This window comes from Dysidea avara, chromosome 10 (genome assembly GCF_963678975.1).
Source record: "Dysidea avara chromosome 10, odDysAvar1.4, whole genome shotgun sequence".
Taxonomy (NCBI): domain Eukaryota; kingdom Metazoa; phylum Porifera; class Demospongiae; order Dictyoceratida; family Dysideidae; genus Dysidea; species Dysidea avara.
In genome coordinates, this window is record NC_089281.1 from 15791379 (window position 1) to 15809597 (window position 18219).

The window sequence follows — 18219 nt, forward strand, 5'->3', positions numbered from 1 at the left end:
GTGATCTGTCTTACTTCCTGGTCTTATTATTAACAAGATAAACTAATTCATCTGTATAAGCACTAATGCTTTTTACCTGTCACTTAACCAATGATATACTCACTAGTAAGGGATGCACACTTACCATAGTACATGTTGAACAAGACATCGTGGGCATTCCGATAGTTACCAGATGTCTGGTCCTCCCTAGCAATGATCACAGCAATACGAGCAGCCTCTCTGTATTGCTCCAGTGACATGTACATCCTGAACAAGTACTTGGCATCCTGTACGTAAACCAAAGGTAGTAGTCACATATATCCTAATAGATAAGCTATACATACAGAATCTAGTAACAAAGTGTGGGTGTTACCCAGTTGCCTCCAGCTAAATAGCAGCTTATATTAAAAATACAGTCGGCCTCTGTAGAATTTAGGTGACAGCAATATTTCAGTCTTGAGTCAATAAGTTTAATGCTGTTAACTAATTATAAAGTTACTATAACAGGGTAGGTACCAAAGCTATCCAAATTTTGCAGCAGCAAACATTGGATCTAGAAAATACCAGTCCCAAGAGGCAGGTTTAGCTTACCTTAGCATTTCCATCATGTTCTCCCATCAGGAACTCCATAAGTTGTTGAGTGAGCTTCTCTGACTTGGCCTTACCCACCTAACAGTACACATGAGGTGGTGCAGTGACTGCATACATAGTATGGCTAAATATGAAGATTATGGGAGAAAACCTTACTGTTAGCTAAAAGTGTCAAAACCAGATGCTTCCAGTACTACTTTATATCAATTTTATAAAGTTTAGTTCTTAGCCTACTACTACTACTACTATTACTATTACTACACTAACCGCTTCAATGGCCAGTTCAATGTGTTCTCCATTTTCTGACTTGCTGTCAATGAAATGTTCCAGAGCCTGTTGGGAGAGAAGAGTGTTATGAAGTGATCTTATTAATTTAGGGTTAAACAACCATAATTATACGCAAAAAACAAACAGTGGGTCTATAGTTACCAGAAGGTCCTGAATTGTGGTGGAGTGAAATAAAAATGATCTGAAGTTACTAAATTATGCTAGACCCCAAGCGTTCCTGTCTAATGTCTTTAGACTTTAACAACAAAGAAACAATGTGAATTAGAAGTAGAAAACACCTACTTAACCACCTTTGCTAAGGGAAAGAAATACTGTGTTGTTTTATATAATAGGAAACCTTGTGAGGCTCTATAGGATTTAGTCAATTATATTTAAGAATTGAATCTAAATTTTATTGTGCAGTGACCTGATTAGAGCCAGCTTTCAAATATTTGCACACTGCCAGTCTTTAGCAATACCTTTTCATAATTTTCTGCTTTGAGGAAGAACTTTCCAGCTTGTAAGTGGTTGCCATTCTCTTCAAAATGTCCTGCAATATTTAGGAAGTCTTCCTTAGTGGCATCAGCACCAATGATGTCAGCATATAACTCCATTTGGTTGTGAGCCTTGGCCATTGCAAATGCCTCTTGATTGGCCTTTGATACGACAATAAACCTTATAGCTGAACTGTAGTCCTTGATCTTCATGAAGTGAGTAGCCACTAGCTTGGCTCCCTCAATAGATTGACTGTCTTGAGCAACTCTGATTGCTTCATCAGGGTTGTTCAGCAACTCAAAGTAAACCCTAGTATTTGAAGACAAGGGTATAAGAGAGTCAATTACATTTTACAACATCAAAGAAAACTATACACAAATACAGACACGTGGGGGGGTTAGACAAAGTACAAACATGTCTCAAGTAAGTCACATCAAGTAGTTAAAGCTTTCCTAGCCATCATTCAATTACTCATTACAAAACTGAGTATTTGGTTAGAATTTTTTTTAATACATGACATTCACAGACATTACCTGATGCAATTTTCATAGTCCTCAGCTGTCTCGTAAGCTTTGGCTGCCTCAAGGTAACTGCCCTCAGCCTCTTTGGCCTTAGCGTACTGGCCATGTATCTTGTTGTTACTGACTTTAGTCATAATTGCACCAATCTTAACCCTGCAAAACAGCAACAGTGACCACATGATACATTTAACAACAGTCATACGTCCGGATAAGCTTGTGTGAATAAATAGCGTGTGATTTTAAACACATTGTGACATAACAATTTATAACTTTCAAGTTGCTACTCTTTCACAGGTATAGTCCCAAGTGTATGATCCCAAGTAAACTTCTAAGCTTGCAGAGAGGAGGGGCTGGGATTGTAGAAGGGCTTGCAGATAGGAGCATCTATGCAAGCAGAGGGAAGGGCTGGACTTGCAGAGAGGAGGAAATGGACTTGCCCAGCCCCTCCCTTCTGCAACCCCATTTCTTCCCCTCTGCAAGTACAGCCCATCCTCTCTTCAAGCCATCTCCTCTCCTCTGCAGGTCCGTTTCCTCTTCTCTGAAAGCATCACATCTCCATCCTGCAATTCCAGTCCCTCTTCTCTGTAAAGCTGGGGAGAAAATGAGCTTGCAGAAAGAAGGAAATGAGCCTGCATAGAGGAGGGGTTGGACTTACAGAGGGGAAAAGATGAGCTAGGTTTGCAGAGGGAAACACCAGGCTTGATAGCAATATTAATGAGCTGGACTGTTTGTATGAGTAGTACATTGAAATGTGTGGCACACACGTAATGAGCACATACTAACCAGTTTTTGCTCTTAACATAAGCACTGGCTGCCTTTTCCCATTGTTCACACTTCTCATAGAGTGCACCAGCATCATTGAACATCTGTGGTGACAATACTATAAGCAGTATGTATGCTTCGTAGAACACATACACTACACAAAGAGTACAATACATGCACACACTATGTACAAGTACTATTTTATTTCATGCACACAATTGTACACTGAGTACACACTGCAGCCACACACCACATGTAAGTACAAGTAGACAGACACACAGATGGATAGACAAGATAGTCACCTTCATTGTTTCCAGTATTCCAGCTGCTTCTTTCTGTAGTTGTTTGTTAGTGGAGGACTGTGCCAGAGTAATGCCTCTACATAATAATAGTAAGAGTACACTTGGACAATGTGTACACATATTGTCAAAGACTACTTGTGGCTAGTAAAACTTGATCTAATGTGGCCACAAATAGGCCATTACTATTTGCCAAAATATTATGCAAAATGACACATAGCAAGTATGGTCAGGTGACTTCATTACGCAGTGACCTGATCCTTTTCAATAAAATAAAAAAATTACCATCATCATTAAGTCATACGGTTTAGGGCCACACAAGATTGGACCTGTACAGTTGGGACACACACAGAGTTGGCCATACACAGAGTCAGACACACACTACTATACCGTCTAATGTCTCCAGTCCTGAGAGCAGCCCTTGCAATGCCATTACTACACAACCTATCATGTTCCTTGTGCTGTATACATGTGAGGTACAATGGTACTGAGTACTGATGTGATGAGTAGACCTCACCTCTGCTGAGTTAGTTAGTCCCCTCTCGTAATGGGTTAGTGCATTGCCATAATCACCACTGAAGAGAGAATTTATGCAAATAAACTTCAATGGTAAGTATGTACTTGTAGTTTAAGGTTAGAACACATTATTTGTGTGTAACAAGTATGGACACATCTCAGTAAAAACTTGCCTAGTTCACACAAGCATGGGAAAATGAAATTTTAAAGGACTTGGATTACACATGCTACAAAGAAAAAATACACAAGTTTTAATTGAGCCATTACTCAGGGAAGCCAGTCTCAAATCTATTAAACCTATATACCATCTTATTTGCCTGCTTATGCAGAGTTTGAACATCTTTATTTTGTTTATGTAGTCTAAACAGTATGTGTATCATTTGTTTATGATGCAGTAGACATAAACAAGATCATTGTCATTTCTTCATCTAAACAACCTCCACACTTCTATGCATAAGCGACTACAGGACAAAAAATACCTTGATTGATTTGTCCATTCACGGAGAAAACTTTAACAAATCCGAACTTTGTAGACCACTGAAAACAGAAATTATGGCTGTGAATTTAAACACCTGCAGTTTATTTCCAGAAAAGTTGCTGTACTCTTTGCTTTTAAAACTTTTTTTACTGTGTAGCGCTGTAATTCCAAAACTACTCACCACAATAGGCTGAATCTTCAGTAACCCATTCCTTGGACAGTGTAGATAATGTGAAAAGAAATTTGGAAGCTGTACGAAGTTGTGCGAACTAGGCGGGTTGTGCTGAGATGGTCACATACAGCTTGTATGGGTACAGATTGTACCCACAACAGGGTGACCCACAGGAAATGCTTACAGGAAACACAAACTAGTAGACACACTGTGTTTATGTGGTAGTCTAGCAATTTTATGTGTCCATTAGTAATGGCAGCAGGTCAACAAGTCAATGTATGATATCATTACTAATATTAAAAAGAGAGAACTCTTGATATCACTGAATATTTACTTGTGAGTTGATAATATATAAGAGAGGTCTTTTGTTTAATGTTAGTGTTCTGGTTAAACAGCATTACTCCAGTGCATAGCCTCTAGCAAGTTAGAAATGGCATTTTGATGGTCATACAAACTTTGGGACACCTGTGGGCTATGTGGTCACTATAAGCTACGTATATAGGCAAATCCTCCTGACTAGTACTCCACAGGAGACTTTAATTTATCTTGTTTCATGGATGAAGGTGTGTGAAAAGTCCCTCAACTATTTAGGTGATAATGTGAACAGTTGTCTCTAGGTCCCCATATATACACAGCACACAATCAGACACACACAGAGCTAACACTCACGTAAACTCCAGCTGCTGGGCATACTCACGACTGATAAAGGGCAGTTGGTCAGATGCTAGTGTTTTGGCTAACTCCAGTGCCTGGTCCCATTGTAGCAGGTCCCGACACATCTACATGTTAGTATTCACCATATACGGTGATTAATATATCATGCAATGTGCAATGCTAAATATACCACATACCATAATATAATGTTTACTAGTAGAACATTGTTTACACTACTAACATTTTTGTGGCAACAAACAATTACTAAAAGTGTTTACACACAAAAAAAATATTTTATTTTATGTATACACACAACAGCCGGAAGTGTAATTAAAATAGAAGGTAACATCTAACTGCGAAGATCAACCAGGTTGCCACATTAAAACAAATGGAATATTAAATAGTAGTTAACTAAACAGTACATTAATAAACTAATTTTTTATTGATTTGGAGCCAAACATGTGGTTTCTCTATAATCAAGAGTTCATAATATAAAGTAGTAAGAGAGAGTGTCCAACAGGAGTACATTCCAGCAAATACACTGAGTAAGATAGAATATCAACACCTTGGTTTGTACAAAGGTTTCACCATCTCAACACATATCAACACTTTCCTTCCACCAGCAAATGTGTCAATTGGATCAAAACTTTCAAAAGTCTAATTTTACTCAGTGTGTTTGTACAGGCTATATTGACAGTTTGACACTCTTCCTTAATATTGTATATTATAAACTCTTGTTATAATGAATACAGTAAAACTCAATGCCTCAATAAATCTCACTGACAAATATGTATGGTTTCAAGCAGCATCATAGGTGTGATGTTAAGTGAATACCACGTTTTCTTGCTTAAATGCTGTAACTTCAATAGTAGCAGCACTAGCTTGAATGGTCCCACAATCAATTTAAAAAATAAACACTGTTTTCAAGCATCAAATGTCGGTGGATTTTGAATAATTGCCGCATCGAATTTTAGAATTGAGGTAATAAATGTTATGGCATTTAAATGGAACTCAGATTATAAAATCATCTGTATAAATTTTAAATCAGGGTGCTTTATTTGATGTGGTACTAGTGCGGTGCATATAGCTCACTTGTAGTGCAGCCTCTGGCATGGATGAGGCAAGGAAGAGATCCTGAGCTAGATTGTAGTTGTTGGTGAACATGGCAATGTAGCCAGCTAAAAGGTTCCTGTTCTCTATCCCCTGTGGATGAAGTAATAAAGGAATGGGTAGGGATGAAGGGAGTTACCTTTATGTCTTGCAGTGAGGACACCATTGCTATGTCCTTAATCTGTCGATAAACACGGATTGCTACAGGACAAAATAAGTTCCAGTGTGATTAGAATTCTGAGGAGGCTAAAATTCTGCATACCAGATGAAATTTGAAATTGAAATGCCTTAAAATATAATGTCAGTATTTTAGTTTGCACTAGACCAGTTTAATCAGTGCACTTTTATACAAAAAGCGACCCATTCCACACTCACCCAGCTCCACATCGATATGATGCAGTGCAGCAGTTGCTAACTGTTCCCAGCTCTCTAACTTGTCTATAGCAGATGCCAGTGACCAAGCGTCCTTAAACCTGCTCCAAATCCAAATACATAGTACTTATACAACTGGATGACATTATACCGCAAACAATGAAAGCTTGGCAAATAATATGTCAGCGGATGAAACTTTGACAGTCTTACCATGCTGCCTATTATGATTCATTAAAAAGTTGGCAAATTTTATTTAAATATGCCTAACTTCAGTCCCGCCAAACTTTCATCATTTACGGTACCCTCATAACATACCTCTTCAATACAATGCATTTTTGTAATGACGCCTGTAGCTGTAATACAAATACACAGACTAATATACAACAAGATTACAGAAAATTAGGGCTGAAACAAATACTGCAAATACAGTACTTGAGTACTCGTTAAGATCACATGACCCAGCTCACATGATGCATTTTCCATTAGGGAGTGACACATTGAAGGCTATAGGGTTTGATTGGCATAATTTCTTGTCAGGAACACTAACATCAGTACTTTAGTACAGTGTGTGTATCATTGTTGTTACTTGACAAAGCTGTAAACTGCTTAAAGACATGTCACATGGGTATGACTACAAGTTAGTATTCGTGAGTGCTCAATCGTTAATTCTAGAGAGTACTTGAATACTAAAAAACCATGATCGTTTCAGCCCTAACCCTACTGAAAATTGCAGTAAAGCCTGCCTATTCTGGTCACCATTGTGCATTTCCTGACCTCACACACATGTGGCTATATTAAAAGGGTTACTTTGAAATAACACATTTAGGAAATAGAGGACATGCGCGTATTTTTATTAGAATGAAAAAGGATCAATCAATTGTACCGTTTAAGTAGGGATCACCCTGAAAATTTTGCGCGCCTCCCAAAATTCTGCTTTTAAAAATCATCCTAGAGACATTTTATGTGACAAAAATCACCTTTACGGAATAGTACTAGTCCATATAATGTATAATATAATTATAACAAAACACTTACAGGTGGTCGGATATACAATTTTTAAAAATTGCCAAAACTTGAATATTAGTCTCACTGCCTCACTGACTAGTCGCAAGACTAGAGGCCAAAAGCAACACACGGCCACCATTTTATGCCATAATAACAAATTCACCAGTGGGATGTGCCTTTTGGGGTTCTGACTTGTGTAGGCCCTCTGTACCTTGTCTTTCCTTTATCTTCAATCAGGCTGCTTGTCTTCTTCATCCAACAAAATCATTTATAATTCAGAAGGCTCAGTCTCACATATCAACGGTGTTTGGCCAGTTTCTCAGTTGAACAGCTATTCGCAGTTAAAAATATCCTCCGGATAGAAAACAAAACCCACAATCGAACCACCCACTTCGGCCTTTTCTTAGCTGAAACACGTGTTCGCAGCTCATTTTGAACGGCTATGTCTGAGTTAGAGTCTCTCGTCAAAAACCTTTCGGATAAGTTTGACGGCCTTCAGAATGACCTCGACAAGCTGAAGCGTCGCTCGGGGAAGAGGAAGAAGCACGGGAAGCGGCATTCTCGTCGACACCATAGACGCCATTCCGATTCATCTTCAAGATCTTGGAGCAGGTCTAACCACAGAGAAGACTCGCTCTCTCGGAGAGGGAGCTCCAGTTCTCGTCGGGAACAATCTCGGAGTAGATCGGCGTCGTCACCTCGGAGAGGATCATGTGGTCGCCATGACAGAGGCTTGGGGAGCCCTGCTGGTGTAGATGAACCGTCCCTCAAGAACCGACGATGGCACGATATCCCTGACACCCCTCAGTACGACGAGACCCTCGAGTGGGAGTTCAATTCTGATATCGAGGTAACTGAACCGGAGAGGCGGCAAGCCCCCCCCTACCAACGTAGCCAGCGTGTTCGAGGAAACGGCAACCCTCATTACCGAAGCCTGCACTGTTAGACTGGAGAATCCAGACCGCCTCAAAATAAGGAATACCTACTCCCTTCCTAAAGTGACAGCATCCCGGACACCTCAGCTGGACAACTACCTTAAGACTGAGGTCCAGTCAACTACCAGGGCAGTGGACAAGGAACTGGCTACAATCCAGTCCCACGTACTGGATGCCCTCGCCCCACTGAGTGCCATACTGGAGTCACAAGACGTTCCGGAGGAAACAGCCAGTGCAACAGTAGCTGCTATCAAACTATTAGGCAACACAAGTGCCCGAATTAGCCACCTTCGGCGTTCAAAAGTGATCTCCCAGATCAACAAGGCACTACTACCATTGGTAGAGGAGGACTCAAACTTCGGAGAAGTTTCACCATCCCTGTTTGGGCCGGAGTTTGCCCAAAAATCTAAACAACTGGTAGACCAGGTGAAAGCCATGAGGTCTACCCTGGCTACACCAAAGCCGTTTTTTCGACCAGGCCCCCCCAACAGCCGGGGGGAGGGGGGGGGGGGGTACAACAACCGGAAACAGAACCGAGGAGGAGGAGCCCAGAGAGGAGGGGCAAGCCAGGGGAAGTTGTTCCAGAAAAACACATGGAGAAAGTGACTCATGCACACACTATTTTAAAAAGTGTTATGATGAATTGGAAAACTACCCTAGTGAACCAGATAGCATGTCTCGGAGTAGTACATCACTATCAGCCAGACCTACCTCAGGCAGGCAGGCTAGTTCATTACCTAACAAACTGGTCTGCCATAACACAGGACCAGTGGGTACTAAATATGGTACGGGGATACCAAATAGACTTTGTGGCAAAGCCACATCAAGGGTCACTACCAACCCCTCCACATTACACCTCGGAGCAGGTCACACTAATACAGGAAGAATTAGCCAAACTCCTCCAGAAACAGGCAATACAACCTGTGGAGTGTCCTTCGGAGACGGACTTCTACTTCAATATATTTCTTGTCCCCAAGAAAGACGGGGGACAAAGACCTGTCATCAATCTCAAAGCACTGAACAGCTTTGTTCACCTGGAGCACTTCAAGATGGAGGGTATTCACACTCTGAAGGAGCTGCTGGGACAGGGAGACTGGCTAGCAAAAGTCGATCTGAAGGATGCTTACTTCGCAATTCCCATTCACCAAACACATCAGAAGTACTTACATTTCCAGTTCCAGGAGAAAGCTTTCCGATTCACCTGCCTTCCATTCGGCCTGTCCTCAGCTCCGTGGGTGTTCACAAAAACCCTGAAACCAGCACTAGCCATCTTACGACAAAGAGGGGTCCGTATGATCGCCTACATAGACGACATCCTACTGATAGCAGGATCAAAGGACCAAGCTCTAGACCACGCCCAAGCCCTGGTGCACCTGCTAGAGAGCCTAGGCTTTATCATCAACACAGAGAAGTCAGTGCTCACCCCAAGCCAGACCATAGAGTTTCTGGGCCTCTCAGTCAGCTCCATCGACATGGAGCTACGACTTCCCCTAGCAAAAATAAAACAAATCCGAGCGGAGGCTCGAAAGATGATGAGGATGGCGGAGCCACCCTCAGCCAGGACACTGGCACGCCTATTGGGCAAGATGAATTCAACAACCTGTGTAATTCCCCCTGCACCTCTTTTCTACAGAAGCCTGCAGATGGCACTCTCCAACACTCTGGAGACCCACTCCCAAAACTACGAGGGCTTGGTAATGCTACTGCCAGACAGCCTGGAAGAGCTGCAATGGTGGGACACGGAGATGTCCAAGTGGAATGGAAAGACTCTCCTCAAGAGGGAGGTAGACATGGTCATCGATTCCGATGCATCCCTTCAGGGGTGGGGAGCCCGCTGTGGCACACAAACCACAAGAGGAGCATGGTCTCAGAGGGAGACAGCCCTCCACATCAACTGCTTAGAATTGCTGGCAGCAACACTGGCTGTGTAGTCATTTGCAAAAGGCCAGTCCAGACTGAACATCTTACTGAGGATCGACAACACCACAGCAGTAGCCTATATCAACCATTTGGGGGGGACAGTCTCGAGAGAGCTAGTCAATCTGACAAAGAATCTGTGGATGTGGTGCCTGGAGAGGAACATACACATCACAGCCCAACACTTCCCGGGGATCCAGAATACCGTCGGACTGGAAACTGTCACCAAATATATTCCACAAGATACAGCAAACATTTGGTCCACTGGAAGTGGATCTCTTTGCGACCCGCCTGTCTGCTCAGTGCCAACGCTACTTCAGTTGGCGGCCAGATCCATCTGCAGAAGCAACAGATGCATTTCTCCAGGTGTGGACCCACATCAAGGGGTATGCCAATCCACCTTGGAACCTGGTAGGCAGAACACTTGCTCAGGTACAGACTCACAAAGCCAACCTAGTGCTGGTAGCACCAGTGTTGAGATCCCAGCCATGGTACCCAACACTGCTACACATGCTGGTGGACTATCCCAGACTGATAGCAGCAGAAACCGAAATAATGGTCAACAGAGACAGTTCATTGATGCTCCCACAACTAGCCGTGTGGCACATCTCAGGGAGAGATACAGAAATCAACAGCTTTTGGAAGATGCTATGGACCTCATGCTCAGCTCCTGGAGGACCAAAACAAACAAATCCTATGACTCACTCTTTGCTAAGTGGCATCGCTGGTGTTCTGAACGGAGTTCAGATCCCTTTTCTGGCCCTATAGCCCAGGTAGCCAACTTCCTGGCATATCTCTACAAGGAGGGGTACCAGTATAGCTCTGTAAATGCTTACCGATCTGCAATTTCCTCAGTCTACGAAAAGGTGGAGGGCTACACAGTTGGCCAACACCCCCTGATTTGCAGACTTGTCAAGGGAGTCTTTCAATCTAGGCCTCCCTTACCTCGCTACACACATACCTGGGACGTGCAGAAAGTGTTAAACTATCTGGACACGCTAGGGGACAACCAGATGCTATCCCTTAAGCACTTGACATGGAAAGTAACAATGCTGCTTGCATTGTCTCGCCCATCTAGATCTGCTGACCTGTCAAAGCTTGACATATCTAAACGGGTTTACAAGCCAGACGGAGTCTGCTTTTACCCTAGTGCCTTGGCTAAGCAGTCAAGGTCCACATCACAGATTAACAACTTCTTTTTTCCTTCCCTACCAGAAGGGAACAGGCTGTGTCCGGTGTCTACCCTGAAGGAATACGAGAGTAGAACACATCCCCTTCGGGGAAGGGAAACTAACCTGCTGATAGCTATTATCAAGCCACATAAGGCAGTGTCGTCAAGCACTGTGGCTAGATGGCTGAAGTCCTTGCTGGAAGCTTCAGGTATTGATGTCTCAATTTTTGGTGCTCACTCAGTCAGAGGAGCCTCTTCTTCTGCAGCTGCATCAGCAGGAATTTCAACTTCAGATATTCTCAAAGCTGCAGGCTGGAGTTCTGAATCCACCTTTCAAAGATTTTACTATAAGCCGCTGGACAACCCTTCATTTGGTAGAGCAGTGCTCAACAGAAACAATCAACAAGCTACAAACGACACCGTTGATATGTGAGACTGAGCCTTCTGAATTATAATTCATAAATGGCTCAGACCACGAAGTGGTTGCCAGCTATTTGGAATTATATGAAGAAGGTGAAGTTGAGCATATCAACGGTCCCACCCACCCTTCCCGGGGGGAACAAATGCAGCTAATCAAAGGCCGAAGTGGGTGGTTCGATTGTGGGTTTTGTTTTCTATCCGGAGGATATTTTTAACTGCGAATAGCTGTTCAACTGAGAAACTGGCCAAACACCGTTGATATGCTCAACTTCACCTTCTTCATATAATTCCAAATAGCTGGCAACCACTTCGTGGTCTGAGCCATTTATGAAATATCGAGGCGTTAATTTTCCGTATCAACACTTTCTTTCAGCAGCATATATAGTGGAACCTCTCTATTACGGACATTTTGGGACCCAGAATTTTTGGTCACTTTTTGCTGTAATATAGAGGTTTTCCTCTTTCAGAGGTAAAACAGACTTGTTGTGACCAAAATTTTTGTCCTTATTATGGAAGTTTTTTCTATCGTGTCCTTAATTCAGGGAGTTTGTTAAGAGAGGTTCCACTGTATAGACGCCACAGAATTATTTCAGAGCTGGATTTCAGAAGTGCTTCAGTCCCAGCACTAGGTGTACTAGCTAGATATCTGCGAGTTTGAGATTGGGATCCCATTCGCGATAGGTTCGCAAACATGCCCATCAATTAAAGATCTAGGTGGACTAATAGCGATAGAGCACGGAGACCACACTTCTTAACAATCTAGCTGTTTACTTAATAGTAAACAAGATGATCTCACCCCTTATTGGTCTAGCTAGTTGCACACCCCTTGGCGACTCGAGATATACTCTAATACAACAGTCATTCTGATCTTCTAATAGCTACAACAAAAAACTAAACAAACTATTTTTAAAAATCGTTAATTTAAACATGAAGTAGGATCTATGCAATAAAAAGTAGTGAAACAAGAGATGAATGATGGTATTACAGCATCAGTGGAAAAGTCCCTTCTTTGGCACATTAGCTATAAACAATTATTTTGCTCAATGCAAAGTAGGGACTTTCCCACTGAGCTGTGCTGTAATACCATCATTCATCTCTTGTTTCACTATTTTTTATTGCATAAATCCCTACTTTATTAACAATTATTTAATACAATACTAGTATGTATATTATAGGATAGCGGCGTACCCAAGAATTTTTGACGATGAACGACTATAGTGAATCCCATACAAAAGCACAGGTAGCAAATGCAGCTTGGACTATAACTTGCCACATGAACTACGGATGGGGCTCCTCCTTCCAGTTACATTATACACGTAAAGGAATCGGAGAAATTCTCGTAACTGGTCTACTTTTTGCGATTCGCATTTTCCATGCATATCTATACTGTACAATACATTTGTTAACCATTGTGACGTAAGAAAACATCACGTTTTTGCTAGAATGTTTTCAGCTGTAAAGTTAGCGCATATCCTCTATTAAAAGTTGGCTGGTGACCTTATTAGAACAGATTTTATGTAATATTTCTCATTTCATTCATTCATATTATTCACCTCTGCTTCTTCAAGGTCTTGGTCATCTTGGTGGTTATGTGTGGTGAGACGTACTATAGCAATCTGAAGAAGAAACAGCTATCAATGTACATCACTGTATAAAAGGTATATAAAGTCACTCAAAATAAAATGAGCACACTGTATGTTAAGACTTGCCAACCATAGGCCAATTATTTATAATACATGCTTTGCACTACAGTAGACCCCTCTATTCTGGACACCTTAGGACTATGATAAAGTGTTGAGGTGTCCTAATTTTAGGTGTCCTAATTTTAGGTGTCTAAATGTATGTTTGCTAATACAAATAAGACCATGGACAAGTGTCCTGATTAACAAGGTGTATGTGCAATTACATAGTTAACATAGTAAATTAAGTCCACAATTTGTTTACTAACAAGTGTAAGAATACATAAACCCTTTAGCTAAGGATACATTTACATATAAATTCCAACTGGGATCAAAAGCCTTCTCTTAATCTTCCAATTCTCATTCACACAATCTTAAAGAGATTCTACCATACAAAGCCATTACCTTTCCACTGAGGGTCTGACAGGATACCTCTCCATTGTACAACATCAATGGCTTCTGGCCATAAGGTAGTTTAGTGTTGCCTGCAAATACACATGCTGGGCCTGAGGGAGAAATAGGAAAGGATGAAACAAGACACTACCATAAACAAGCACCCTTTATAGTTAAGCACTCCCTATTGTAAGCTCCTCACCTTCAATAGTGTCCCTATAGTAGACATACGTGTACATCTTGTCTTCATTGTATGCCAGGAATACATGCTGCAGTGAAATAGTATTATGTACACACTAAGAACTAGTATAGAGTGGAGAGTCTAATAAAAAGTATAAACCATTCATATCTTGTATAGAGAGATCTGTTCAATTGTTATATGTAGGGGGGAGTACTACTAAGCCTATTGGGTGTATTAAACTCAACAAACATGAAGTCCCACCAGACCCTCACTTTTTTATGTGAGCTATGGATCCTTATTTATCTGATTCAAACTGCAAAGTGACTATTCAATTAAAAATAGAGTATTTTGTCGTTGATGTGTGTTCTATTAGAGTAATTGAACGGAGCTCAGTATATAAAGCAATGGGCTAAGCCAACCCATTTGTATTAATGGGTACAGCAGGTCCTCAGTTATCTGAACATCTTTGTTCCTAGCAAAAGTGTTCGGATAAGTTTGCTGCTTCTCTGTTGAATCCATAATAAAGGTTGGTAGACCACCTCCCCAGTTAACACCAATGGACGCATCATGTACATATGCAGAGACAGAAGACAGACAAGACAGACTACATGCATATATGCTACACAAACATACACACACTCATAGCTACACCACATACACACCTTATCAAGAGGCCAATTCTCCCATATCACTCCTTTAACATCAGTTGGAAACATGGGGACCTCCAGCAATGCATCATTAACCTGACAAATCACATGACAACTATAGCAGCTAACTAAGCCCCACCCCTTACAGGATTGTAAAGGTAGGCATCACTCTTCTCATCAATGAACACTAACTGAGTACCATTGAAGTTGGGATACAAGTGACGAATACCTGCAATACATACATATAAGGAGTATATAGTATAACAGACTCTCTTCCAAACAAGTTTAACAGGCTCTTCCTAACACTCACACTCACCTACAACATGTCTAAACTCATTCACATATTGCCAGTCCTCAATAAAGAAGTAATGTAGATTACCAGCCTGTGATGTGCACAACATATTAACAACACAGCTACACACAGCTGGCTCCTGCCTCACCTCTGTAGCAAATATGAGAAAATCCTGTGTTAGTTCACAGCAGGTTATGATGTCTGTCTTGCCGTCATCGGGGAACATACGAGACTCCTGGTCTGCCCCTTCCTCCTATAGCAAACAATAGTGACATAAAGTGAAAACTCAACCAGAATCTGGGGAGTTTGGATCACCTTTATCAAGGAACGTATGTGCATGTGTGCATGTGTGCATGTGTGTGGTGTGTACATGTTCACCTGCTGTAAGTCAGTACTGAGATTGGAGGATGACTGGGGCTCAATCTGTGGGTACCAAAACATTATAACATAATTATTTAGTAGGCATGTGACTACATGTCCAATTAACCCCCTTTGCACGCTACTGTATAACTGAGTAGAGGAGTTATCAGGTTCATTGTCTAATACCTTTGGCAGATGATCAGGGATGCCATAGATTGCCATGCAATCAACATAACAACTGTGGCTTAGCAGACATTGATGTACAGGCGTAAGGCATGCCTAATCAGAGCTGGGGCATAGGTCATGTGTGCAGCAGTTAGGTGGAATCTGCCAGCAGAAGATTACAGGACAAATTGACAGGGTTGTGAGATGAGGGCCCAACAGTTTGATGTATCTTGCTTTTCCATCTGTCCAGCAACTTAATCTGTGAATCTTCCGATACCTTACTAGCTGCTGTCGTGGCTGCTCCAATTTGGAAACTTTGACCAGAATTTCCTTGCAGATTTATGCTGGCTGCCACAAGTGCACTCTTGAGATGCGTAACCAAGGACTGATGTGAAAGTGGTGTCCCTGACTTGAAAAGGAAATAAAAGGATTTGGGAGGTGCCTCTGAGATTCAGCCAAGCTAATACTGTTGACACTGTTGTCTTTTGTTCTAGCCATGTAAACATCTAAAACCTTCACAGCAAGGAACTGCTTTCGAGGCCTTGAGACGTATTTCAGCGATTGAGGGTTGTGTAAATTGTCTACTGAGATATCCTGAAGGGAGAGCATTACTGCCATGTCAATGCCGCTGGTTGAACTGGTGCAGAGTTCACCTGAATATAATAACCCAAAGAAGACCAAGAGAAGGCACCCCATAACATCCTCAAGTATGGTCTTCTCCCAGGTTTGCTTGATCTGATGGTAGATGTCTGGTTGTCATTGGAAACTGTTTCTGTGCTACACTTCCTGGCCCAATTGAAGCTTGTGATATACATATTTCCTGAAGTACTTGATGTAGGCAGGGCATGTTTTCTAGCACACAATTCAGCGACAGCCTAGTGCAGCAGCTAGTGCCACAGTGAGCATTCATATGTTCAGCTTGCAGTGAGCTGAGCATTTATTCACAGTTATCCAGCTAGTCCTCACTGGGATACATTTACTCGCAGCCCTATCTTGGCAGCCAGGGACTACACAGCTATCGCTGAGCAATCACATACTATTCAGTTTTTTTTGCTGGTCTTTCAAAGATTGTCTAGGCAGGATGCTAGCTTTCATGGGTTTTTTCATTTACCAGCTCATAGCACAAGTCTGTACTAGCTCATACCCACAATTACGGCCCAACTCATCACTACCTGGTTATGGTTGAGGCAGTAACTGAGGACACCTTTATTCAACTATACTAGCCTAGCCTATATCATGGGGCCTCATACTCTTTCATTACACCACTCATTGGTCTTAACCCGCACTGAGTTCAGCATAGGCCCAATCTGACATAGGGGCACACTACCCTAGGCCTAGTGAATAGGACATGTCCCTCCACGTGTACGTTTATGCAGGCCTATCAGTATAAATAAATTAAAATTTAAAAATGCATTTTCATTACAGTAACATGCACGTCAATCAATGTCTTCACAGACTATCAGTGTTCACATACTCCAATGTATCTACAGGTAATCAATTGGGGGTCATCCCCTCAACATCAGATCTCCTTGATGCTAACATAAGGCAATTTGAAACCGTTGGAAATATATTGCCCACCTCCTAGCTATCATGAGCACCAACTTATCTCTGCTTTGCAGGATCACCCAACCAGTTCATCATTAGTGTCATGGGTCTTCCAGCATTACCTACTAACTTGATACAGCAAATACAAAAAAGGAATGTATTGATTTTACAAATTTACCGTCATGCAGATGAATCACCACCACATCTCTTCTGAAGAGCATGGAAGGGCAAGCAGACCTATTAGACCTGCAAGATGTAGTGAAGTCTATGTGTTTACCACCAGATTTTGCGTTTACCACCAGATTTTGCGTTTACCACCAGATTTTGCATTTACCACCAGATTTTGCGTTTACCACCAGATTTTGTGTTTACCACCAGATCTTGCGTTTACACAGCTGCCATGGCCCAAGTTCACCCACAAATGATTCCAGAGGTTGTCATATCAAAAAAAAAATTCATTGAAATACCAGTGGCCTTCATGAGTGATATACGAGATAAACTACAGGCAAAAGAAAGCCTTTTTTGACTCCTGGTGTGCCATGGGCCATCACAGGGTTTCTATTCAGAATGTTTTACTGGCACAAGGAGAGATAGAAATGAAGCATGGTGTTGATTCTGTCATTCATTGGACCACTTGTCTTCAACTTTCCACGTAGCTCCACTGCCCTCCAAAGTACAGAAGTCAGAATCTTCCTAAGGAAGTGCCACCAACACCCCAGCCATGTGTATTGCGTCTTCATGAAGTGCTGTTACTTGTATATTTACTCCAACTGCAGAGGAAAGCACCTAGCCAAATTCTGGCCACCTTACTAACAGATGGTACAATGGCTCTCTAACCAATGGTGATGGCATATGACTTAACTATAGACCTACTTATCAACATTCTATCTATGTGAGCCAGACAGGTTGCAGGCCAGCTACTATATATCTAGACTCATATCACATATATCTCAGTACACTGTATTTCATATTTACCTGTGTATAGTATGTATGTGGCTACCACATTTATAACACATATAGCCACTTTAGTGTGGGCGTTCAAGGTGCCGCTCAGGGTTGATATTGCCCGAAGAGCTGCAAAAAGGCTGAGTTGCAGAGCTTACTGATCCTCCCACATGTGACAGCACTCAGATTAGCCCATTGAGTCTAATTCCAAAGAAAGGTAGACCTGGCAAATGGAGAATGATCATGGACCTCTCCTCCCCCACAGGTCACAGTGTAAATGATAAGGAGAGCTGTACTTTCCACCATACTAACATCGGTGAGGCAGGAGCTTAGGGATTACTCATGGCA

At 41.9% G+C, this 18219-nt stretch overlaps 1 protein-coding gene across 1 annotated transcript in view; it reads right to left on the reverse strand.

Moving 5' to 3' along the window:
* Positions 1-18219, reverse strand: part of LOC136268954 (WD repeat-containing protein 19-like) — a 32680-nt gene that overhangs the window by 2067 nt on the left and 12394 nt on the right. The window contains exons 19-40 of the mRNA XM_066064428.1: positions 15235-15279; positions 15005-15109; positions 14881-14947; positions 14711-14793; positions 14580-14660; positions 13939-14005; positions 13749-13849; positions 13218-13280; positions 6532-6569; positions 6220-6317; positions 5984-6045; positions 5827-5937; positions 4750-4859; positions 3432-3489; positions 3305-3375; positions 2918-2993; positions 2637-2719; positions 1866-2006; positions 1317-1641; positions 838-903; positions 571-648; positions 125-266 (exon numbers count right to left, since the gene is read on the reverse strand). Of these exons, the coding sequence (XP_065920500.1) occupies positions 125-266; positions 571-648; positions 838-903; positions 1317-1641; positions 1866-2006; positions 2637-2719; positions 2918-2993; positions 3305-3375; positions 3432-3489; positions 4750-4859; positions 5827-5937; positions 5984-6045; positions 6220-6317; positions 6532-6569; positions 13218-13280; positions 13749-13849; positions 13939-14005; positions 14580-14660; positions 14711-14793; positions 14881-14947; positions 15005-15109; positions 15235-15279 (2071 nt within the window). The remainder of the gene's footprint in view (positions 1-124; positions 267-570; positions 649-837; positions 904-1316; positions 1642-1865; positions 2007-2636; positions 2720-2917; positions 2994-3304; positions 3376-3431; positions 3490-4749; positions 4860-5826; positions 5938-5983; positions 6046-6219; positions 6318-6531; positions 6570-13217; positions 13281-13748; positions 13850-13938; positions 14006-14579; positions 14661-14710; positions 14794-14880; positions 14948-15004; positions 15110-15234; positions 15280-18219) is intronic.